Below are 24,489 nucleotides of genomic sequence, written 5' to 3'. Positions count from 1 at the left end.
AAAGAGCAAGCTAATAAGAAAACTCAGACAAGAACATATCAGAGAATGATGTATCTCTGAAGTATTAAATTGCATTTATTTCAATGCAAGGGACCTTACAGGTAAGGCTGATGAACTCAAGGGCATGTTTGGGAGCATGGGATTGAAACGTCATAGCTATTACAGAAATTTGGCCGAGGAACGAACAGGACTGCCAGCTCAATGTTCTGGGTTTGAATTGTTATAGGAAGAATAGAATGGGAGTCAGGGGATGGCGGGGGGGGGGGGGGGGGGAAATATGGGTTTTTTTGATCATGAAAAACATTACTATTGTATCTGGTAAAAGATACTTCTGAAAAATCCTCCAGTGAAAGTATATGGGTTGAAGTTAGCAATAAGAAAGGAATAAACACCATGGTGGTTTTGTATTACAGGCCTCCCTAATAGAGGGAAATTAAGGAAAAAAAAATGTAGAGATCTCTCAGATCTATGTAAGAATAATAGGGTTATAATTATAGTGGATTTTAAATTTCCTAAACATTGACTGGGGCTGATATAATGTTAAAGGTCTGGATGGTGAAGCATTTGTTAAATGCATTCAAGAAAATTTTCTTTATTAATAATGTAAATGTTCCTACTAGAGAAGGAGTAAAACTTGACCTTCTCTTGGGTAATATTTCAAGTGACAGAGGTAACAGTAGGGAACACTTTGGGATTTGTGATCATAATTCTATTAGTTTTAAAAGATGTTCATGCAAAAGGATAAGCCTTCCATAAACGTTAACATTTTTAATTGGAGTAAGGCAAATTTTATTGGTATAAGACAAGAACTTTCAAAAGTTGATTGGAGTATAGACTGTTTGCAGGTGAAGGGGCATCTGATAAGTCAGAGGCTTCCAGAAGTGTGATAACAAGAGTTCAGAGTCATTATGTTCCTGTTGGAGCGAAAGGCTAGGCTGGTAGGATCCAGAAACAGCAGATGAAAAAAATATTGAGACTCTAGTAAAGAATTATAAAACTAGGAATAGCCAACTAGGTTCAAATGAATCTCTCAAGAGTATAAGGGATATAGGAGCATTCTTATGAGGAAATCAGGAAAGCAAAGAGCCCATATGAGATAGCCTCCACAGATAAGGTTAGGGATAATCCAAAGAGCTTCTACAAGCACATTGAGTGACAGCAGCTACAGAATGTGTGCAAGGCACCTTAAAGATCAATGAGGTTGTCGTTGCATCAAACCTCATGAGATCGGAGAGATATTGAATGAATATTTCACTCCAGCGTTTACTGTGGAGAAAAGAAGGGAGCCTAGAGAATGCAGGGAAATAAATATTGATGTTTTGAAAAAGAAAGCTCACACCTAAAAGAGGAAGTGCTGAAGGTCTTAGAAAATATAAAAGGTCGACAAACCGCCAGGATCTGATCAAATGTATCTCAAAATGTTGTGGGAGATTAGGAAGGAAGCTGTGGAACCCCTAACAGAAATATTTGTATCAGCCTCTCTCCAGCAGCTCACTAATGCTGTGCTTCTGTTCAAAAAGGGACGAAAGGAGAAACTTGACAACCACAAGCCTTTGAGTCTGACTTTGGTGGCAAGTTGTTGGAGGGGATTCTGAAAGATTTATATGGATTTTTTTGAGGGGCATGGAATGATCAGGGATAGTCAGCATGGTTGTGTGTGAGGGAAATAGTGTATCAAATAAACTCAATTTTGAGAAAGTAACCAAAAAGATTAATGAGGGCAGAGAAGTAGACTGTCAATTAGGACTTTGTTACTCATGCCGAACCTTGTCTAGAGACAAAAAAACAACCCAGCAACTGCAGATCCTGGAATCCAAGGGAGACCAAAAGGAGGCTGGAAGAGCACAGCAAGACAGGGCAGCATCTGGAAGAAAGGAGCACTGAATGTTTTGGGTATTATCCTTCATCAGCCATTACACCCGAAACATTGACTGTTCCTTTCCTCCAGACGCTGCCCTGGCTTGCTGTGTTCTTCCAGTCTCCTGTTCGTCCGCATTAGTAATGTCACTTGTAAAGTTAGATCACGTGGGATTCAGGGTGAGCTTGCCAACTGGATACAAAATTGCTTAAGGCCAGGACACAGGGTGGCAGTGGAGGAAGACAGGCAGATAGGACTTGTTTAGGTTGCAATTATGACCAGCATAGACCATCTGGACTGAAGAGTCTGTTTCCACACCATATGACTCAGACTCTACAATGAAGTCCTGTTCAGTTGTCAGACCCTCTTGGTGTCTTAAAATTAATGTTGTTTCCTACAGAAATGCCTGCTATTGTTGCAACTGCTGAGAAAAATCTGACAAGTGTCAAAATTCCAATGTTTTATTTTCTTTTCTACAGAAAACAGTAGAGTACCGATTTAGAAGTTTTGTGAGCACTTACCTTTGTAAATAAAGTGTATTTTTGAATGATGATGATTCTGGGGCCCAGGGCAGGCAGAATAAATCAACTAGACACAAGGTTGAAGTAATAGGGTAGTCAGGGTTTATACCTCTGGGCAGGTAGGATGCTCCCAGCTCTTATTGAAGTGGAGAATTCAGGCTGGGTGACATGTTTGAAATGCAAAGGTAGACCACTAGAGGGCAGACAGCACCAGTCACTCCAAACAGGTGGAAATGCCTTTTAAACAGGGGAAGAATTGCACAGACAAATTTCACTTGGTTCCCTGTATGCATTTCAATTAGCTCAGCTTGGCTTGAGGTTCAGTCCCTCATACATTGTTATTCAAGTCTGATGTGTTCAAACCTCATGCCATTGGCTAAGCACATACAGTCCAGTCTACACAGACACACCAGTGCAATGCGGAGAGTGTGACACCGTAAGAGGGCTCATCTTTTGGATGGGACATTTAAACAGAGGCTTGGATTAATTCCCACCAAACCCCATGGTTTAAAGTTGAAAACCCCTATTCTTGCACTGTAGTGCTGCAGAGCTGAACAATTTCGCTGCTGTCCAGATTTACCCCTTGTTCCCTGTACTATAAGGTGATGTTGTGGGATCCTGCAATGTGGTATTGTTGCTGTGCTCCCTGTGTTATCAGGATGACTTTATGTCAATAAGTGTTGTGGATGCTCAGTGACTATGAGATGAGCTGTTTAGACCATTCTTTTGGATTCACCCCATCCCTTCATACATACCCACAGAGGTCTCGCAAAAACCGGAAGAGACATTGCATTGAATGCACAAGTGCATTATAGGTTCAGAGCATACAGCACAGAAACAGGCCCTTTGGCCCACCACGTCTATACTGACCAACAATCATGAGACAACACAAATCCCTTTTAAAATTTGCTCACGGGATGTGGACAGCACTGGCTAGGCTAGCATTCGTCGCCCACTCCAATTCACCTGCACTTGATCCATAAGCGAACTGTGCAGCATTTCAGAGAAAGACATGACAAGCAATGGGCAGCATGTATCCTTTTAATAACATCGATAAAATGGAAGTTGTAGACAGTGTCTTATAAAGAATATCCCCCAAGCAAATCAGATACTGTTAGCTGAGTGAATGTAACCCCTCTTTCACTGTGCCTGTATATTATGACTGAAATAAAATACACTAAGATTTTTTTTTAAGAAAAGTTAAAAAGGGACAGAAATTGTATTGGTCAAAACAAGCATCAGCAGCATTGAAACCTCCAGTCGTCCTCTGGAAAGAAACCAGATACCAGGATTGTCTTTGTGCAAACTGTCGCCCATCCCCCTCCTTGCCGCCCAACTCTCATCATCACATAGCCCTCTCATATAGTCATGCCCTTCTACACTTTCCTACTTTCCACCCCCTCCCTCACTCCATTTGCCCAATCTCTTTCCATTTAGCTCAACCCACCCCTCTCACTCTCCCCCAGGTCGGGCCTGTAGGCTGCAGTCTGGAAGTCGGGTCTAGACGGAAGCAGACACTGGTGCTTTACTCGATCATGATGTGGACAAACAGTGATGCCGAGGGGAGGGGATCTCCGTTCTCCGACAGGAGGTGAATGTGTCGATAGCCTGCAGACAGCAAACAAAAAGTGAGGAAATGGCATCCCTGTCAGAGACAATCACCGTACCCCACCCCATCACAACTGCCCCCTGCAGACTCCCACCCTCTCACCATTGCCTCCTCCAGACCCCATCATCACACCCTCCCAGCCCTCTCCTGCTGTGCCCAGACGATTCTGATCTCAGTGAACTGGCCAAATAGTAGAAAAGGAGAGAAGGACACTGGGCTTTCAGGGGCAAATTGGAGATTCGTCAATCTTTCTAAAGATTGAAAACAGCAAAAAGCCAAAGTGACCTTTCTTCCGTCATAGAATCGTACAGTGCAGTACAGGAGAGGCCCTTCAGCTCAGAGTCTGTACCACCAAAAGTATACACCTGCTTACACTCATTCCCTCTCTCCCACTTGGCCCACAGTCTTGAATATTAATGACACAGAGTGCTCAGCCAAGTACTTGGTAGAGGTTTGAGGTTGCCCACCTTAACTACCTTCCCAGGCACTGCGTCTCAGACGACCCTCTGCGCTGTTCAATTCCATGCAAGTGAAATAATTTGGCAAGGTGGGAAATTCTTCAGATACGAGATTCCCTCCTTGTATTGGAATCCTTCCTATTCCCAGCCCTCAAGTTTGGCTTCAGTTTCAGGGGTAGGAGGCAGCAGCTGGCATGAATCAGACCAGTTTGGTACCAGAGGATAACTGAGTGCCACTGTGCCCGAGAGAGTGATGCCAGGCAGTTCTCCACACAAACCCCTGGGAACCTGAGACAGCAGGCTGTGGGGTTTGGCTCTGCAGGCGAAGATTGGGGAGGCAGGCTGTGGTCAGTCTTTCCAAAATAGGGCCCTGCTACACACATTACCTAGTTTCAAGCTTGAGAAGGGCAGCGTGAACTGTCCGATAAAGTCATTCTTTGACGACATGTCATAGTCCTGCACCACAAACCGCACAAGAGTCAGCTCAGGGACGGAAATATCAAACTGGAAGGTAGTGTTCCACATGGGGCTGAATCCTGAACGGACAGAAATAAATAAAAAAAGTGGAAGAGCACACAACAGTTGTTAACAGAGAGAAACCGGGGTTTGAATCTCACTATCATATTTCAAAAATTTAAATAAAATTTGTAAATGCCAAAAAAGACACACCATGGCATGAGTAAAAAGGTGAACGTGAAGTTGTCTGACTGTCATATAAGCTCCAATATGGTCATCAAACTGGATCTTTGGTGAAGAGAATCTGACTTTTTGATCTCAGCTGTGATCTAATCTCATACTGCCCTGACCTCTGAAGAGGTTGGAGCAAAAACAAAGTTGCTGGAAAAGCTGAGCAGTTCTGAGAAAGGGTCACCAGACCCAAAATGTTAACTCTGTTTTCTCCTTCACAGATGCTGTCAGACCTGCTGAGCTTTTCCAGCAACTTTGTTTTTGTTCTTGTTCCTGTTCCTGATTTACAGCATCCACAGTTCTTTTGGTTTTTATTCTGAACAGGTCAGGCTTAACTGTTCAAGACAATTAGGATGGGCAGTAAATTCCAGCCTGTGTCTGGCTCTGACTGAGTGCTGCTGTATATGAAGCGTTTGTATTTAGAGCTGACTGTACAGTGCTGTAAGTAACATACTATTCCAATTAGGAGCAGGACCATGCCATTTGGCCCTTCTAGCCAGCTGCTGCAAAGAGCGAGAACATCAGTGACGTGACTGTGGTCTCAAATTCACCTTGCTGTCTCCCTCTAATAAACTATCTCACTTAGCAGGCAAGGACACTGTCCAGCTCAGCCTTAAATTTTCAATGACCCAGCTGCTGCATGCAAAGCAGAGAGCAAGCAAGCGAGCGGGAAGAGAGAAAACCCTCAAGAAAAATTTTCCTCATCAGTCTTAAACAGGAGACCCATTATTTATAAACACAACGTCCCCCTCGCCCTTGCCTTTTCCACAAGAGAAAACATCCCCTCAAGCTAAGATAACAAAGTGTGGAACTGGATGAACACAGCAGGCTAAGCAGCATCTTACAAGCAAGAAAGCTGAGTTTCGGGCCTAGACCCTTCATCAGAAAGGCCTAGGCCCGAAACTTCAGCTTTCCTGCTCGGTCTGCTGTGTTCATCCAGCTCTACACTTTGTTATCTCGGATTCTCCAGCATTTGCAGTTCCTGTTATCTCTGACATCCTCTCAAGCACCGGCTTTCTGGCTCCCACAGGGTCTTTCAATTTACAATAATATCACTTCTTTTAAGCTCCATTGGGTCTGGACCCAAAGTGTTCTTTCTTCACAACCTTTGCTTGAGGTTCGAGTACAGTGAGCCTTCTCAGAACTGCTTGATGCAACGAAAGGGTCTGAACATGGTGCTGTACAGTTGGGGCTGTCTGTAATGTTACTGCAACTACTGTGACCTGCACTCTTACCATTGTTGGAGACGTGTTCTGTTTCTTTCAAATCGCTGTCTTCACCAACTCCGAAAACCTCCACCACCACCAGAGGATCCACAACGGATTTCAGCTTCATCCTGTTCGATTTCGGAAGCTGCTGGGCAGAGATAACCTGTGGGGAAACAAAGTCAGTGAAGACCAGAGTGAGTCGGTGTTTTAGCAACACATCAGCAGCTTACCGCACTCAAAACATTGATTCTGTCTGTCTCTCTGTCTCCATATACAGATGCTGCCAGATCTGCTGAGTTTCTCCAGCATTTTCTGGTCTTTGTTTGGAGTCACTTGATGAAATTCTGAATCAGGAATTTCATCTCAACCTGTTCCAGCTGGGTGGGGGCAGAAACTTGCTCATATTTTCTATTAACTTGGGTCTGGACATCAGGTAAATTGGTGAATTTTGGGCACTTTCAGCTTTTTTTTTTTTTTTAAGTAGTTTTGTAATGACCCTGGAAATAGTGGGGCTTGATGTCCAGTGTGTTCCTCTGTGAGTGATTACAACACAGTTCTTTCTGAACCCAGGGTCTTCAACCTGAGCAAAAAGAAACTAGGAACGTATGAGGGAGAACAAAATGTGGAGCTGGATGAACACAGAAGGCCAAGCAGCATCTTAGCAGCACAAAAGCTGATGTTTCGGGCTTATGCCTTTCATCTGATGAAGGGCCTAGGCCCGAAACGTCAGCTTTTGTGCTCCTGAGATGCTGCTTGGCCTGCTGTGTTCATCCAGCTTCACACTTTGTTATCTTGGGTTCTCCAGCATCTGCAGTTCCCATTATCTCAGTGTATGAGGGAGAGGCTGGATTGGGAAAAAGTGAAAAATTCCAACGCAGACCAGCAGCTGATATTTAAAGATATACTACATGGTCTACAACAGATACCTGTTCCTCAAAGGCAGAAACGCCCAAAATAGAAAAGATACATCACCACTGCCAGCAAAAGTTAGAAGTTACATCAGGTCTGCTCCATTATTTGATCATGGCTGATATGTTTCTCAACCCCATTCTCCTGCTTTCTTCCCTTAACCCTCGATCTCCTTTCTAATCAAGAACCTATTTATTCCAGTCTTAAATACACAGTCAATGACTTGGCCTTTACAGCCCTCTGTGGTCATTAATTCCAAGGATTAACCATCCTCTGGCTGAAGAAATTCATCCACATCACACTTAAGAACATAAGAACTAGGAGCAGGAGTAGGCCATTCGGCTCCGTCATTCACTAAGATCATGGCTGATCTTTTCGTGGACTCAGATCCACTTACCCGTGCTCTCACTGTATCCCTTACTTCCTTTATTGTTCAAAAAAATCTACCTTAGCTTTAAAAACCTTTACTGAAATAAAATCAACTACTTCACTGGGCAAGGAATTCCATAGATTAACAACCCTCTGGGTGAAGAAGTTCCTTCTCAATTCAGTCCCAAATCTGCTCCCTCTAATCTTCAGACTGTGCCCTCTTGTTCTAGCTTCACCTGCCAGTGGGAACATCCTCTCTACTTCTAACTTAGAACATAGAACAGTACAGCACAGAACAGGCCCTTCAGCCCACAATGTTGTGCCGACCATTGATCCTCATGTATGCACCCTCAAATTTCTGTGACCATATACATGTCCAGCAGTCTCTTAAATGACCCCAATGACCTTGCTTCCACAACTGCTGCTGGCAACGCATTCCATGCTCTCAACTCTCTGCGTAAAGAACCTGCCTCTGACATCCCCTCTATACTTTCCACCAACCAGCTTAAAACTATGACCCCTCGTGCTAGCCATTTCTGCCCTGGGAAATAGTCTCTGGCTATCAACTCTATCTATGCCTCTCATTATCTTGTATACCTCAATTAGGTCCCCTCTCCTCCTCCTTTTCTCCAATGAAAAGAGACCGAGCTCAGTCAACCTCTCTTCATAAGATAAGCCCTCCAGTCCAGGCAGCATCCTGGTAAACCTCCTCTGAACCCTCTCCAAAGCATCCACATCTTTCCTATAATACGGCGACCAGAACTGGACGCAGTATTCCAAGTGCGGTCTAACCAAAGTTTTATAGAGCTGCAACAAGATCTCACGACTCAAACTCAATCCCCATATTAATGAAAGCCAAAACACCATATGCTTTCTTAACAACCCTGTCCACTTGGGTGGCCATTTTAAGGGATCTATGTATCTGCACACCAAGATCCCTCTGTTCCTCCACGCTGCCAAGAATCCTATCCTTAATCCTGTACTCAGCTTTCAAATTCGACCTTCCAAAATGCATCACCTCGCATTTATCCAGGTTGAACTCCATCTGCCACCTCTCAGCCCATCTCTGCATCCTGTCAATGTCCCGCTGCAGCCTACAACAGCCCTCTACACTGTCAACGACACCTCCGACCTTTGTGTCGTCTGCAAACTTGCTGACCCATCCTTCAATCCCCTCATCCAAGTCATTAATAAAAATTACAAACAGTAGAGGCCCAAGGACAGAGCCCTGTGGAACCCCACTCACCACTGACTTCCAGGCAGAATATTTTCCTTCTACTACCACTCGCTGTCTTCTGTTGGCCAGCCAATTATCTATCTACCAATCTTATCTATTCCCTTCATAATTTTATGTTTCTATAAGATCGCCTCTCAATCTTCTGCATTCCAATGAATATAATCCCAATGTACTGTCTCTCCTCATAAGCCAACCCCCCTCAATCAACCTAACAAACGCCCTCTGCACCCCCTCCAGTGCCAGTACATCCCTTCTCAAGTAAGGAGCCCAAAACTGCACACAGTACTCCAGGTGTGGCCTCACCAGCACCTTGTACAGCTGCAACATAAACTGTTTTTAAACTCAATCCCTTTAGCAATGAAGGACAAAATTCCATTTGCCTTCCTAATTACATGTTGTACCTGCAGACCAACCTTCTGTGATTCCTGCACTACGACACCCAGGTCCCTCTGCATAGCAGCATGCTGCAACTTTTTAACCATTCAAGTAATAATCCTTTTTACTATTCCCCCTACCAAAATGTATGACTTCACATTCATTTACATTGTATTCCATCTGCCAGACCTTTGCCCACTCACTCAATGTATCTATATTCCTCTGCAAAGTTTCACAGTCCTCTGCACACTTTGCTCTGCCACTCATCTTAGTATCACCTGCAAACTTTGACGCCCTACATGTGGTCCCCAACTCCAAATCATCTATATAAATTGTAAATAATTGCAGTCCCAACATCGATCCCTGAGGCACACCACTAGTCACTGATTGCTATTCTGGCTGGCACTCATTTATCCCCACTCTCTGCTTCCTGTTAGTCAACCAATCCTCTATCCATGCTAATACTTTACCCAAAACTCCATGCATCCTTATCTTATGCAGCAGCCTCTTGTGCGGCACCTTATTGAAAAATCTAGATACACCACATCCACTGGGTCCCCATTGTCCACCTGGCTCGTAATGTCTTCATAGAATCCCAAAAGATTTTGAAGCATGACCTGCCCTTCATGAACCCATGCTGCGTCTGCCCAACAGGGCAATTTCTATCGAGATGCCTTGCTATTTCTTCCTTGATAATAGTCTCAAGCATCTTCCCCACTGTGGAGGTTAAGCTAACTGCTCTCTAATTCCCCATCTTTTGTCTACCTCCCTTTTTAAAACAGTGGCGTCACATTTGCTGTTTTCTAATCTGCTGGGATTGTCCCAGAGTCCAGCGAATCTTGGAAAATTTCTGCCCATGTACCTGCTATCTCTTAGTAATGTGGGATGCATTCCATCAGGGCCAGGAGACTTATCAATCCTTAGCTACATTAGCTTGCCCAACACTACCTCTTCTGTAATAATGATTGTTCCCAGGTCCTCACCTACCTTCATCTCTCAATTACTGGCATGTTATTAGTGTCCTCCACTGTGAAGACCGATACAAAATACCTGTTCAATGCCTCAGCCATTTCATCACATCCCATAACCAAATTCCCCTTATCCTCTAAAGGGCAACGTCTACTTTAGACACTTTGGTTTTATATATTTATAGAAACTTATAAAGACAGTCATGTGTTCACTCTGGGGCTGTGGCCTTGGATCTTACTTTTTTCTATAGTGGAAACATCTTCTCCACTAAGTACAGATCCAATACAAGTTTGTTTACAGTGTTGAAAACTTAAAAGAAGCAAATGACTAAAATAAATGGGAGCTCATTACTGGTGCAGGGAGGACAATGGTGGAGAAGCTAAGTAGCTATGGAAGATACAGAAAGTCTCCAAAAATGATAGCAGGCTATTACCAGTTGGGGACCACAAGGATCAGTGTTAAGTACATACCCTGAACAGACTGCAAGAAGGCAGTCAGTGGACTTGGGCAGTCCGCGTGAAAGCGCTAAAGCATGGCAGATGGAATACAATGTAAATTAGTGTGAACTTATTCGCTCTGGTCATGAAAACTAGGAAGGCAAACATGTGATGTACTTGAATTTTCGTGCAGTGAAGCCCAAGAGTAAAGATGTCTTGCTGCAATTGTACAGGGCCATTGGTGAGACTTCATAAAATCCCTACAGTGTGGCATAGAATCCCTACAGTGTGGAAACAGGCCCTTCGGCCCAATGAGTCCATACTGGCCCTCATGGCATCCCACCCAGACCCATCCCTCTGTAACCCAGCTAATCTACACATTCCTGAACCCTACGGGCAAATTAGCATGACCAATCCACCTGCACCGCACACCTTTGTACTGTGGGAGGAAACCCACGCAGACACGGGGAGAATGTGCAAACTCCACACAGACAGACGCCAGAGGCTGGAATTGAAGCCAGGTCCCTGGTGCTGAGAGGCTGCAGTGCTCTCCACTGAGTACTGTGCGCTGTTTTGGTTTCCTTAAGCCAAGGAGGGATTTGCAGGTAGTGCAAGAGAGGTTCACCAGATTAATTTCTGGGATGATTGTTTTGAGGAGAGAGAGATTGAGGTGACTGGACTGATATTCCCCAGAGTTTAAAAACGAGGAGTGACTTCGTTGAAACTGACAAAATTCTTACTGGACTTTACAGGGCTGATGCAGATGAGATGTTTTCCCCCGAGCTGGTGACTCAAACTGGTTGGGGCAGGCCATTTAATACTGAAACTTCTTCACACGGTGGGTAGTGAAACTTTGGAATTCTCTATCCCCGGGGCAAACGTTCAGCAAAACCAGAGGAAAAACAAACAGTAGATTTCTGGCAGCCAATGGCATCAAAGTGACTGGAGTCAGTGTGGAAAAGTGGCATCCAATGTGGTCTAGAAACTTAGGCAAAACAGCCCACTCCTGTCTTTCTGAAAGTTAAGGGATATGGGTCAGAGGTCGCATCAGTCATTTGAATGGTCAGTTTCCTTTCTCCTGCTCTCGGGTTTCCTAGGGAGTAGGCAGGAAATTAGAGTCAAGGCCAGGGACAGGCTTAGGGGGTTGAATGGTCTACACCTGATCCTAATTTTATTCTTTCATAGGATGTAGACATCGCTGGCAAAATTAATATTTGTTGTCTATCCTAATGGCCCTTGAACTAAGCAGGCTGCCAAGCCATTACAGATGGGTGTTAAGAGTCAACCATATTTTGGTCAGACTGGAGTCACTGTGGGCCAGACCACATAAGGATGGCAATTTCTTTTCTCTACAAAAGGACATTAATGCACTAGATGGACTGTTATTGAAAAATCAGGTGCTTTCACAGTCACCATGACCAAAGTCAATCCTCAATTGCCAAAGCAGAATTTGAGGTCAAGCCTGTGGATTGCTAATCCAGAAACATAACAGTTCCTAAAGAAGAAATATGGCTAATGACCACTTCTGTCCACTAAACTAGCTACTGCCAGCCTACACCTTGGGCCATCGATCCTGCTTGTTGAGGCAAGGTGGAGAGACAACTTGCTAACTCTCTGGAACACTAAGCCTAAATTCAACAGGCTGAAGTGGGAAAAGCAAGCGTTTGAGGCTGATAAATAAGGTTGCACACTCTTACCATTACATGGAGCTTCTTCTTACTCAGCCACGAACCCTTCTGAATGTTCTTTGGATCGAAGCCAGACTTTTCTCTCAAAAATTTTGGCTTCAGATTGTAACCAGCAAAACCATTGTCCACAAATTTTCCCTGGTTGATGTCCATCTCCTGCCCTGGGGTCTGGAAGTTTAGAGCCACTGCAGAGAAAGGGGGAAATGTGGAAGCGTTCGGTTACTCATCAATATCCTTCTTAGCGTAGGTAGCAACCTGTGCTAGACTGCGGTGACTCACCAATCTGACAGCCAGCATTCCACATGTCAACGGGGTTGTAGTTGGAGGAATCTGTTCGCCGTCCTGCTGGGTAAATCCTACTCAGCTGTCGGGTGTTCAGTTCAATAAATGGCTTGGCTGTGGGAAAATACAGCTGGTTAATATTCAAATTTTATTCCTCAGAATAAGATCTTCCACAAGACAAGACCACTTTCAACTGCTTTATATCAGTCCAAACCCATGCTGAGAGTTGTCTATCAGTCCGAGGCATATTGCCCCGGATTCGAGTGCTGCTAAAAAAGGGACCTGAGCACCCAGTGCAGGTTGCCATTACAGTGCAATACTAGTCGGCACAACACGGAGGGCCGAAGAGCCTGTACTGTGCTGTAACGTTCTATGTTTTATGAGGAAGTGCTGCATTGTTGCAAGTTCCATCTCTGCACGTGACATCAAAACCAAGGCCCAGTGATTTGATGCAGTAACAACGAGATAAGGGTAACGTGGCCGATGTGGCGTACACAGATTTCCAAAAGGCATTAAATAGACCGTGTATGTAGGTAACAAAGTGTGAAGCTGGATGCACACAGCAGGCCAAGCAGCATCTCACGAGCACAAAAGCTGACGTTTCGGGCCTGGGCCCTTTGCTCCTGAGATGCTGCTGGGCCTGCTGTGTTCATCCAGCTCCACACTTTGTTATCTTGGATTCTCCAGCATCTGCAGTTCCCATTATCTGTGTATGTAGGTAGCAGGCTTGGGAGTAAAGTTAGACCCCCTTTAACTAGGGAGATGTTAATACAATTCCAAATCAGTGAAGTATGAATGACATTAACACTCTTACTGACAACAGGTTTACTTATAGAATGCAGTGTTACGGGCACGTACTACCTTCTGAGCGACCAGTAGTTTAAGTGCTCTAGGTATTTAATTAAACAGCAAACAGTACAAGTAGCAACAAAAACAAAGTTGCTAGAAAAGCTCAGCAAGTCTGGAAGCATCTGTGGAGGAGAAAACAGTTAACGTTTCGGGTCCGGTGACCCTTCCCTCAGAATACAAACAGCACACCATTATGAAACAGTAGCAACACGATATGAAGTTTTCTGGCTGGCAGAGAAATGACAGCAGTCCTGCTTATCAGTATTTTTCTGAAGGGTCTAGGCCCGAAATGTCAAGCCTTCCTGCTCCTCTGATGCTGCTTGGCCTGCTGTGTTCATCCAGCTTCACACTGTCATTGCAGTCCTGATCATTTGTGGGTTTTTTTTGGGATTGGAGGGCGGTTTATTGTGGGATTAGGTTTTAAAACTCCATCTTCCTGATCTCTATTAACGAACTAGATCTGGGGCATAAAAAGAGTGCAATTTCAAAATTAACAGATGACAAGATTTTGAGAAGCACAGGCTGGTGAAACAGGCAGACCAAGTTTTAATGCAATAAAGTGCAAAGTGATTCATTTTCATACGAAGAACCAGGGCAGGTGATACAACAAACGGTACAACGCTAAAGTGGAACAGAGGAACGTATACAGTCTGTACTTAAATCATTGGCGTGACAGCATAGATTGAAAGTGGTTAATAAAGATGAGATTCTCAGCTTTATAAATAGTGGAATAGAGGTCAAAATTGGGCTGTTATACTCACCCTAGATAAAAGTCTTGGATAGCTTTGTTGATACAGTGCAGAGCTGGAGGAACACAGGAAGTCAGGCAGTGTCAGAGGAGCATGAAATTTGCCATTTTGGTTCAGGGATCTTCAGCATGACCTCCAGCTCTGCACTGTATCGACTTTGACTTCCAGTATCCGCAGGTCTTACTATCTCCTGTTTAGGTTCAAGTGCTGGCAACTTTTTCACACCCAGGACAGCGTATGGGCTTTCAGAGAAAACGGTTAAAGTGGGTATAATTATAACATTTAAAAAGGCATCTGTATGGGTATATAAACAGGAAGGGTTTAACAGGGACATGGGCCAAATACTGGTAAATGTGACTGGATATATTCAGTCAGCATGGAGGAGTTGGACGAGAGGGTCTGTTTCCATGCTGTACATGTGCTGCATTGTGTCCAATTCTGGGATCCAAACTTAGAAGGATGAATTGAACTTTACCAAAAGGTGCAGAAATAGTTCTAAGCATGAGGAACCTCAGTTATGTTGATAGATTGGAGGAGTCAGGGTTATATTTTCCTCAAAAACAAACAAGGAAGGGTGAGCGCAAAGTGCTCCAAACCAAAGGCTATTAAAAGAGTAGATAAGAAACTACAGTTGAGAAAGAGAGGGTGCAGAATTAAGACAAACAGTAAAAGAAAGGACCAGAAGCAACAAGTGTTTTTTTTTAAAAAAAGCAGAGGGTGGTTAGGATCTGGAATGCATGATCGGGAATTGCGGTGGGCCAAGATCAATTGAAGCTTTCATTAGAGAATTGGAGGGAAAATCTGCAGAGCTGCAGAGAAGAGGCGGTGTAGGACCAACCGAGTTACTTTTGCTGTACCGGCAGAGACATCCAGCAAAGAGCTTTTTCTGTTCTGTAACCATTCTGCTTGCCCACTCAGGTGGGTGTAGAAGATCCCAGGATCACTGTTTGTTTTCCTTTTAATAACAGTGGAGCAGAGGAAGCTCCCCAAAATAGCCTGGCCAAATTCCAATCAAATGAACAGATTGCGGTAAGGTGTAGAGCTGGATGAGCACAGCAGGCCAAGCAGCAAGGCTGATGTTTCAGGCCTCTAGGCATCTCCAGCACCTATCTCCGAAACAAATGGGCAGGATATCTGGTTATTACTTCACTGCTATTTAAAGGTGTTTGCTTTGCACAAACTAAATGTGCACTAGCCACTTTGGAGGTCACAGTGAAGTCATGAAAGAACCTGCATACTTGCAAGCAATTTTTGCAACCTTATCTTTTGACAGGGTTACATGCCAATGTCTGTTAGAAGAACTCTAATGATAGCAGATCTGAAATTTTCAGCAGACCAGTTTTGAGTAAAGGCTGTAAATCTCCAGAATTTTGAAGAATGGGACGTGGGTGTCATTCAAATGTATACCATTCTTAAAGTGCCTGACAGGGTAGATGCTGAGGGGCTGAGAGAGATGCCTGGGGAATCTTCAGAATAAGGGGAAGCGGTAGCACTGTAGCAATATCACTGGTCTTGCAATCCATGAGCCTAGAGTAAGTGGGTTCAAATCCCAACACGGCAGTGATGAAATCTGAACCAATAAGAAACTAGTTTAATGGCAACTGTTGTAAATATTAAATCCGGTGGAGTTGTGGATAGTGCGGAAGGGTGTTGCAGGTTTATAGAGGGACATAGATAAGCTGCAGAGCTGGACTGAGAGGTGGCAATTGGAGTTTAATGCAGAAAAGTGAGAGGTAATTCACTTTGGTAGGAGTAACCAGAAGGCAAAGTACTGGGCTAATGGTAAGGTTCTTGGTGGTGTGGATGAGCAGAGAGATCAAAGTGTCCATGTGCATACATCCGTGAAAGTTGTCACCCAGGTTGATAGGAAGGTGTACGGTGTGTTAGGCTTTATTGGTAGAAGGATTCAGTTTCAGAGCCATGAGGTCATGGTGCAGCTGTATAAAGCTCTGGTGTGGCCACACTTGGAGTATTGCGTACAGTTCTAGTCACCACGCTATAAGAAGGATGTGGAAGCTTTGGAAAGGGTGCAGAGGAGATTTACCAGGATGTTGCCTGGTATAAAGGGAAGGTCTTATGAGGAAAGGCTGAGGGACTGGAGGCTGTTTTCATTAGAGAGGTGGTTAGTGGTGGCTTAATACAGACATACAAGATGACCAGAGGATTATATAGGGTGGACAGCGAGACCCTTTTTCCTTGAATGGTGATGGCTAGCATGAGGAGATGTAGCTTTAAATTGAGAGGTGATAGATATAGGACAGATGTCAGAGGTAGGCTCTTTACTCAGTAGTAAGGGCGTGGAATGCCCTGCCTGCAACAGTAGTAGGCTCACCAACTTTAAGGGTATTTGAATGGTCATTGGATAACATATGGATGATAATGGAACAGCGTAGGTTAGATGGGCTTCAGATTGGCTTCACAGGTCGGCGCAACATCGAGGGCCGAAGGGCCTGTACTGCGCTGTAGTGTTCTATGTTCTATAACATCCTTTAGGAAAGAAAATCTGCTGGTCTACATGCAATTCCAGTCCCACAGACAGTGGCTCACTCTTAAGTTGTCCTCACGGATGAAAACCACTCAGTTCAAGAGCAATGAGGAATGGGCAACAAATGTTGGGCTTGTCAGTGACACCCACATTCCGTGCAAGAATAAAAGAATGAGATCGCAGCTAATTATCACTAATAGTTAGAGAAATTTCTTCACCTGATATAGAACACCATGGTTTGCTTGCATCAGGTCTGACTATGCTGGTCTTATCACAAATCCTTCCACATTGTTTAATTGTTTAAGCCTATAGATGGAGCTAGAGACTATAGGTGACTGACTTTACAGAGTGAGTAGAACTCAATGCAAAGATCCTACAAAAAAACGTGGGAAAATTCTGTAAAGCTTATTTAGAGCTTTAAACATTTACGTCCTTTGGATTTGGAGCTAGAGTCATCTTTGCATTACTCCAAGGTGAAACAGGTAGATAAGAAATACAGCTATCAACTCAAAACACTAACATAACAAAATTATGACCAGATACAACACACAGGGTTGAGAATCTTTGGGACTGCCTATTAACAAGAATTGGAGATGCAGACAATATATTCAAGGTTGAGATCACAGGATTTTTGGGAATGAATGGAATCAAGGGATATGAGGATATTGAGAGGTGGTTTAAAAAAAAAATCAGGCCATGACAGTATTCAGCCCTTCACACCTGCTCTATCTCATGTTCGACTTACCCGTTTCCTGTACCAGTTTATTGAACTTGTTTTCTACAAAGGATGACATCTCGTAGAAAACCTGATTTTCTACAGCATCTTCAAATCCATTGAAGTGGACACTCTTGCAGTAGATGACCATATCTGAGAGTTCTTTCGCCAACTTTATCTTTCCACTCTGCAGTAAAGAGGCATTTAGCCACAAGAGAATTAGAGGTGCAGGTTGACTTAGAAACAGCGGTTTGGCATACTGAGCTTGGCAAGGTGGATGAATGCTGTCTTGGCTGGTATCAAGTCAGAAGGAAAAGTACCAGCCTTAATCCCATGCCCCACATCACAGCTAATTGGGCTACATGGAACCCTATAAGACCCCAAGATATGTAATGTGGTTTTTTATATCCTCCAAGCTAAGAAGTACAGCAGAAACTGTCAGAACAAACTTTCAAAATGGAATTGGACACATTTGCAAAAGAGAGAATGTACAGGAATATGGAAAGAGTGTGGTGAGGGGGACAGCTGGGTGAAATAGCTCTTCTAATGTGCTAGCACAGGCTTGAAGGTCCAAATGGACCTTTTGTGCCTCATCACACAGACTTTTCAATCTAGAACAAAGGTGAAGAGGAAATACCAAGCCATGGATTATACTGCATAATCACATGACAAATACAAGTCAGTAAAAACTGAAATGGGGCATGTCTGAGGCTGGTTAGAGGTAATATGTTTTCATGTAGAAGTGTTGGTTAATATTGAAGGCTTAAGATTGCTGAGTAAGCAAACTCTCAGGAGTCAAACAATGAATTAGCACTGTGATGGGGGGGGGGGGGGGGGGGGGGGGGGGGTCAAGATGGGGTTCCAGGATAGGATAAATAGTCAGCCTCCTTCCTTGGGGGGGGGGGGACTTTCCCTTGAAGCTACCCATCTTGAAAAGGTGTTTAATTATTGAGTAGTTCTTACTCAAAGGCATTTGATAAAGGTTCCCCATGGCAGGCTGATAGAGAAAGTGAAGTCACATGGGGTCCAGGGTGTGCTAGCTAGATGGATAAAAAACTGGCTAGGCAACAGGAGACAGAGGGTAGTAGTGGAAGGGAGTTTCTCAAATTGGAGACCTGTGACTAGTGGTGTTCCACAGGGATCTATGCTGAGACCACTGTCGTTTGTGATATATGTAAATGATCTGGAGGAAGGTGTAGGTGGTCTGATCAGCAAGTTTGCTGATGACACTAAGATTGGCCAACTTTATCTTCCCACTCTGCAGTAAAGAGGCTGATAGTGAAGGGGACTGTCAGAAATTACAGCAGAATGTAGATAGACTGGAGAGTTGGGCAGACAAATGGCAGATGGAGTTCAATCCGGGCAAATGTGAGGTGATACATTTTGGAAGATCAAATTCGAGGGCAAACTATACAGTAAATGGAAAAGTCCTAGGGAAAATTATGAACAGAGAGATCTGGGTGTTCAGGTCCATTGCTCCCTGAAGGTGACAACGCAGGTCAATAGGGTGGTCAAGGAGGCATATGGCATGCTTTCCTTCATTGGGCAGGGTATTGAGTACAAGAGTTGGCAGGTCCTGTTGCAGTTGTATAGGACTTTGGTTCTGCCACATTTGGCGTACTGTGTACAGTTCTGGTCGCCACATTCCAAAAGGATGTGGATACTTTGGAGAGGGTGCAGAGGAGGTTCACCAGGATGTTGGCTGGTATGGAGGGCACTAGCTATGAAGAGAGGTTGAGTAGATTAGGATTATTTTCATTAGAAAGATGGAAATTGAGGGGGGACCTGTTTGAGGTCTACAAAATCATGAGGGGTATAGACAGGGTGGATAGCAAAAAGCTTTTTCCCCTCCCAGAGTGGGGGACTCAATTACTAGGGGTCATGAGTTCAAAGTGAAAGAAGGAAAGTTTCTGGGAGATATGCGTGGAAAGCTCTTTACACAGAGGGTGGGTGCCTGGAACGCGTTGCCAGTGGAGGTGGTAGACGCAGACACGTTAGCGTCTTTTAAGATATACTTGGACAGGTACATGGAGGGGCAGGGAGCAAATGGACACAGGCCGTTAGAAAATAGATGACAGGTCAGACAGAGGATCTTGATCGGCACAGGCTTGGAGGGCTGAAGGGCCTGTTCCTGTGCTGTAGGTTTCCTTGTTTCTACAATATTCCCAAACACTCCCAGAAAGTGTACAGCATAAGCTCTCTCTACTTTGTTCCATCAATGCATTTAACACCCCTTGTGGAAAGAGGCCACCTTAGTCTCATCATAGCCACAGGCCAAATCTTTTCCTCAAGCAGATACTCATTCTGCTTTAATGTCCTGAACTGAGTCTCTGCAACTGAGCGCCCTCATTATTCCAGACAGGGACTGCCTTCTCACAGCCATTTCCTCTCAAGCCTCCAGCAGAGTCAATGGAATGAAATGAGGGAGGAGGGAGAAATGGACCAACAGATCAAGTAGGTGCGGCAGGGGATGCCCGAGGGTGTGCGATGGAAGGAGTTAAGAAGGGAGGTGTGAATGGGAGGTGGCAGGTCAGGGAGGGAGGGAGAGGGAAGAAAGCAGGACAAGCAAGATCAGAGCAAGTGGAGAGAGATTTGGGGGGTGGTGGTGGGTTGTGAAGGGGATGAGATAGTGAAAGAATGAGGGAATGGAGAATAAAATGGAGTGAAGGAGAGGGTGAGGAAGGAATGAAAGCAGGTAAGACAAGGAGGAGTTGAGGACAGGGTCTATGGGTTGGGTGGTGGTGGGGGGGGGGGGGGGAGAAGGGAAGTGGAGGTTAAAAAGGGGAAGGAGGCACAGGACAAGGTGCAAACTTCACTTGCGAGATTACGCACCTTTTTTACTTCCTTTTGCTCGTTTTCACTGTCTTGTTCAGCAGCTTCATCCTCATCAGAAACCTCATCGTTTGTATCTGCCTCCTGGGCAGCTTCCAGGCGATTCAGTCTCTTGCCTTTCACCAGAATCTTCCCCATCAGTTGCTGCATGTCATTCATCAGAAACAATTAACCAACATGTACAATCATCTTATGGTGAATTCACCATCCTCCTCCCATCCAAAACACACAGACGCTGGCTCATTCCCGCTCTGACAATCAGCTCCCAGCTGCCCAGCCGTGGCAACTCCCCACACAGCGGCTTAGAGTCTCGAATGACAACACACAACTTATAGGTGGAAGCAAAGGACCAAGGTGCTGAACACTAACTCCAGGTCTATCCAGAGTGTAGTCAGCTGAAGCACAACCTATACTCCCAGTCTTTGAGGTAGAGATCAAAATCTCATTTGCCTTTGAGTATTTTCAGTCCCTGTTCATGGATTTTTTAAGATCTACACGGGCTCTTTGTACCTACACTGTTGCTATTACTTCAACATTTATAAAGTATCCTGTTCTGTCTCAGAATGAGATTATACATGCAGTACAGCATTTGAATGCAAGAAATAGGAGCAACAGCAAAACACTGCCTATCAAGCCCACTCCATTATTCAACCCCATCATGGGTGATCCAAGGCCTCAGCTCCCATATTGTCATTCTGTCCCTTACCCGAGGTGAGGGGAAGTTGGTCGGGACCTTGCCGTCGATAGTCTTGGTGAGCAGCATGTCGCCAAGGATGCTCTTCATGTGTTGAGCCATGACAACTTGTTGCTCTATGCTGCAGTGATTCTCCAGAGAGAGGATGACAGGATAAGGAGAGGTCTGGAAAACAAACACACCAGTACATTACATCAGACAGGCATCAGGAGATTATAACCTTGGGCAAAAACAAAGAGCTGAAGTCCAGAGGGAGGGTCACAGCCCTTGACACCCAGGCTGCATTCGACCAAGTGTGGCATCATGGAACCCCAAAAGAAAAACTGGAATCAAGGGGGCAAGTTCTCTGCTGGTTGGAGTCATACTTGGCACATAAGATGGTTGAGAGTATTGAAGGTCAGTCATCTTAACTGCAGGACATCTCTGCATGAGTTCCTCAGGGTAGTGTCCTAGGCCAAACTGTCTCGAAGTCAGAAGTGGGGATGTTTACCAATGATGCTGAGCATTGTGCAATCATTCATGACTCCTCAATACTGAAAAAGTCCACACTCAAATGCAACAAGATCTGGATAGCATCCAGGCTTGGGCTGACAACTGGCAACTAACATTCACAGAAATGCTAGGCAACGACCATCTTCACTAAGAGAATCTAACTACTGCCCATTGAAATTCAGCGTTACCATCACCAAATGCCCCACTATCAACATCCTGGGGGTTATCTTGATCAGAAACTCAACTGGACACACCACATTAACACAGTGGCTACAAGAGCAGGACAGAGGCTAAGAATACTGTGATGAATAACTCACCTCCTGACTCCCCAAAGCATCGCCATCACCCAGCAGGCATAAGTCAGGAGTATGATGGAGTACTCCCCACTTGCCTGGATGGGCACAACTGTAACACAAGAAGCTTAACACCATTCAGGCCAAAGCAGGTCACTTGATTGGTACCACATCCACAAACATCCACTCCGTTCACCACCAATGCTCAGTAACAAACTAACATCTGCAAGATGCACTGCAGAAATTCGCCCAAAAATCCTTTGATGGCACCTTCCAAATCCATGACCAGCTCTATCTAGGAGGACAGAGGCAGCAGATACATGAGAACACCACCCCCTGCAAGTTCCTCTCCAAGCCACTCACCATCCTGACTTGGGAATATTATGCTGTTTCTTCACTGTTGCTGGGTCAAAATCTTGGAATTCCCTCCCCAAGGACACTGTGGGTCAACCCACAGCACATGGGCTGCAGCAGTTCAAGGCAGCAGCTCACCACCACCTTCTCAAGAGGCAACTAGGGATGGGCAAGTATTGCTGGCCCAGCCAGCGACACCCATACCCTACAAATGAATAATACAAGAGAGAGGCTCTAGACAATGAGGTCATCTTGACGGAGCCCATTAATTTGAAAATAACTGATTTGGCTTATTACTAGAAAGAATCTGAAGATTTCATATTTTAAAACAAAATATTTTACCATGCAATCATCAGACAAAGCAAGTACTATTAGATTAGATTCCCTACAGTGAGGAAACAGGCCCTTCAGCCCAACAAGTCCACACCGCCCTTTGAGCATCCCACCCAGACCCATCCCCTTACAACCCACACACCCTTGAATGCTACGGGCAATTTAGCATGGCTGATCCACCTAACCTGCACCTCTTTGGACTGTGGGAGAAAACCAGAGCACCCGGAGGAAACCCACGCAGACACGGGGAGAATATGCAAACTCTGCACAGAGTGTTACCCGAGGCTGGAATTTAACCTGGGTTCCTGGCACTGAGAGGCTGTAGTGCTAACCACTGAGCCCCTATACCGCCCCAACACTAGCTTAACACTTGTTTTATAAGCCCTTACTAGTTCCCCAAAAATCTCCCCATTCTACTTACCTTTCCATCCAAGTTTTATTTTATTTTATTTGTTCATGGGACGAGCGTGTTGCTAGCTATACCTATCCCAGAGGGCAGTTAAGGAGTCGACCATATCACTGTGGGTCTGGAGTCACATGCAGGCCAGACAGATGGATGGAAGTTTGCTTCCCTAAAGGACATTAGTGAACCAGATGGTTTGGACAATGGACAATGGTTTCATGGTCATCATTAGACTTCGAATTCCAGATTTTTTTGTGTCTTTAACAAAAAAATTGAGTTCAGTAGTGGCCCACTATGTGATTCCCTAGTCCACTATGATTTCCAGAATCTTCCAGGGTTTCTTCAGGTGTCCAAACACTGAGCCAAAAAGTGCATAATAGCTCAGAGGACTGCACTTTGGCTCTTTGACTGTGAAGCTATTACAGGTTTTGTGAAAATCCATCTAATCTGTTGGAAATCTCACCTCATCTTCCCTTGACATGACTTCAAACCCACAATGTGGATGACTCTCAACTAAGGCCTAGTAAGCTACTCAGTTCCAAGAATTACAATTGCATAATGCATGCTGGCTTTCAACACCCAGATCCCAAAGTACAATAAAAAAAATTTCTTTAACAGAGCGTGGCAAGAAGTTGGAACTTGCTGCAACAGGAAGTGGTGAAGGAAATAGCTGAGATACTTTCCAAAGGAAATTAGATGAGTGCATGAGGAAATAATTTATATTTATCTCATGCTTTCAATGTAATAAAGATCCACAGAACTTCACAGCAGCCTTAATAAATACAATTAGATAACAAGCCAACAAGGAGACAATAGAGCTGACAGCCAAAAAGCTTGGTCAAACAACTTCATTTTGAGGGTGTCTTAAGGAGGAAAGTGACGATGTGAAGGACAATTTAGGAAGGGAATTTTGGTGCTTGTCTCAAGTATTTGGAGACCCAACTACCAATGGGACAGCAATTAAAAATCAGAAAAGTGATCAAGAGGCCAGACCCAGATATTCAGAAGTAGGGATCAGAGAGATGGGAAGAGTTGAGGCCACGGATGGGCTCGACAACAAGGATAAGAATTTAAAATTGAGACATTGCTTGAATAGGAGCCAATGTGGGTCAGTGTCTGTGGGGTGGGAAGAGAGAGTGTGATCTAGAACACCAGGAGTGTGTTGGAATACTGAAGTCTCAAAGTAACAAAGATGATGAATGAGCCAAGATTTTTTTTGGATGCGGGGGGGGCGGGGGTAAGAATGGAGAGTTGTTAGAGATAGAAATAAAAGTGAGGTCTTCGTGACGGACCAGATTGCAGTCAGAATTTCAGGATGTGGGCATTGCTGGCTATGACAGTAATTATTGCCCATCACAAAAGGCAGCGATGAGTCAGAGTCAGTCAACCACATTGCTGTGGATCTGGAGTGACAAGCAGGCTAGATCTGACATAAATGGCAGTTTCCTTCCCCAAAAAGGAGGAGATCAGTGAACCAGATGGCTCTAATCCACCACCCCAAACAAACAATCAATCAAGGGCTTCACAGTCACCATCAGATCTTAATTCCAGGTTTTTTTTTAAAAATCAATTTCAAAATTTCATTATCTACGAGGCAAGGTTTGAAGCTGGGGTCCCCAGGACATGTGCTGGACCTCTGAACTTACAACAATTGGTGATGGTTTCACAGTCAATTTATGACTG

At 44.5% G+C, this 24,489-nt stretch overlaps 1 protein-coding gene across 2 annotated transcripts in view; it reads right to left on the bottom strand.

The window, feature by feature from the left end:
• Positions 1-3,402: 3,402 nt before the first annotated feature.
• The window catches only part of plcd1a (phospholipase C, delta 1a), an 85,712-nt gene continuing 64,625 nt past the window's right edge, over positions 3,403-24,489 (bottom strand). For both annotated transcript variants that reach the window (XM_048558188.2, XM_048558169.2), the window contains exons 8-15: positions 20,944-21,096; positions 20,238-20,381; positions 17,436-17,592; positions 12,605-12,721; positions 12,335-12,510; positions 6,369-6,504; positions 4,833-4,982; positions 3,403-3,987 (exon numbers count right to left, since the gene is read on the bottom strand). In XM_048558188.2, the coding sequence (XP_048414145.2) occupies positions 3,905-3,987; positions 4,833-4,982; positions 6,369-6,504; positions 12,335-12,510; positions 12,605-12,721; positions 17,436-17,592; positions 20,238-20,381; positions 20,944-21,096 (1,116 nt within the window). In that variant the 3' untranslated portion in view covers positions 3,403-3,904. The remainder of the gene's footprint in view (positions 3,988-4,832; positions 4,983-6,368; positions 6,505-12,334; positions 12,511-12,604; positions 12,722-17,435; positions 17,593-20,237; positions 20,382-20,943; positions 21,097-24,489) is intronic.

Source organism: Stegostoma tigrinum, chromosome 2, assembly GCF_030684315.1.
Source record: "Stegostoma tigrinum isolate sSteTig4 chromosome 2, sSteTig4.hap1, whole genome shotgun sequence".
NCBI lineage: Eukaryota > Metazoa > Chordata > Chondrichthyes > Orectolobiformes > Stegostomatidae > Stegostoma > Stegostoma tigrinum.
The sequence above is the reverse complement of the archived record's forward strand: the minus strand, read 5'-3'. Positions and strand labels throughout refer to the sequence as shown.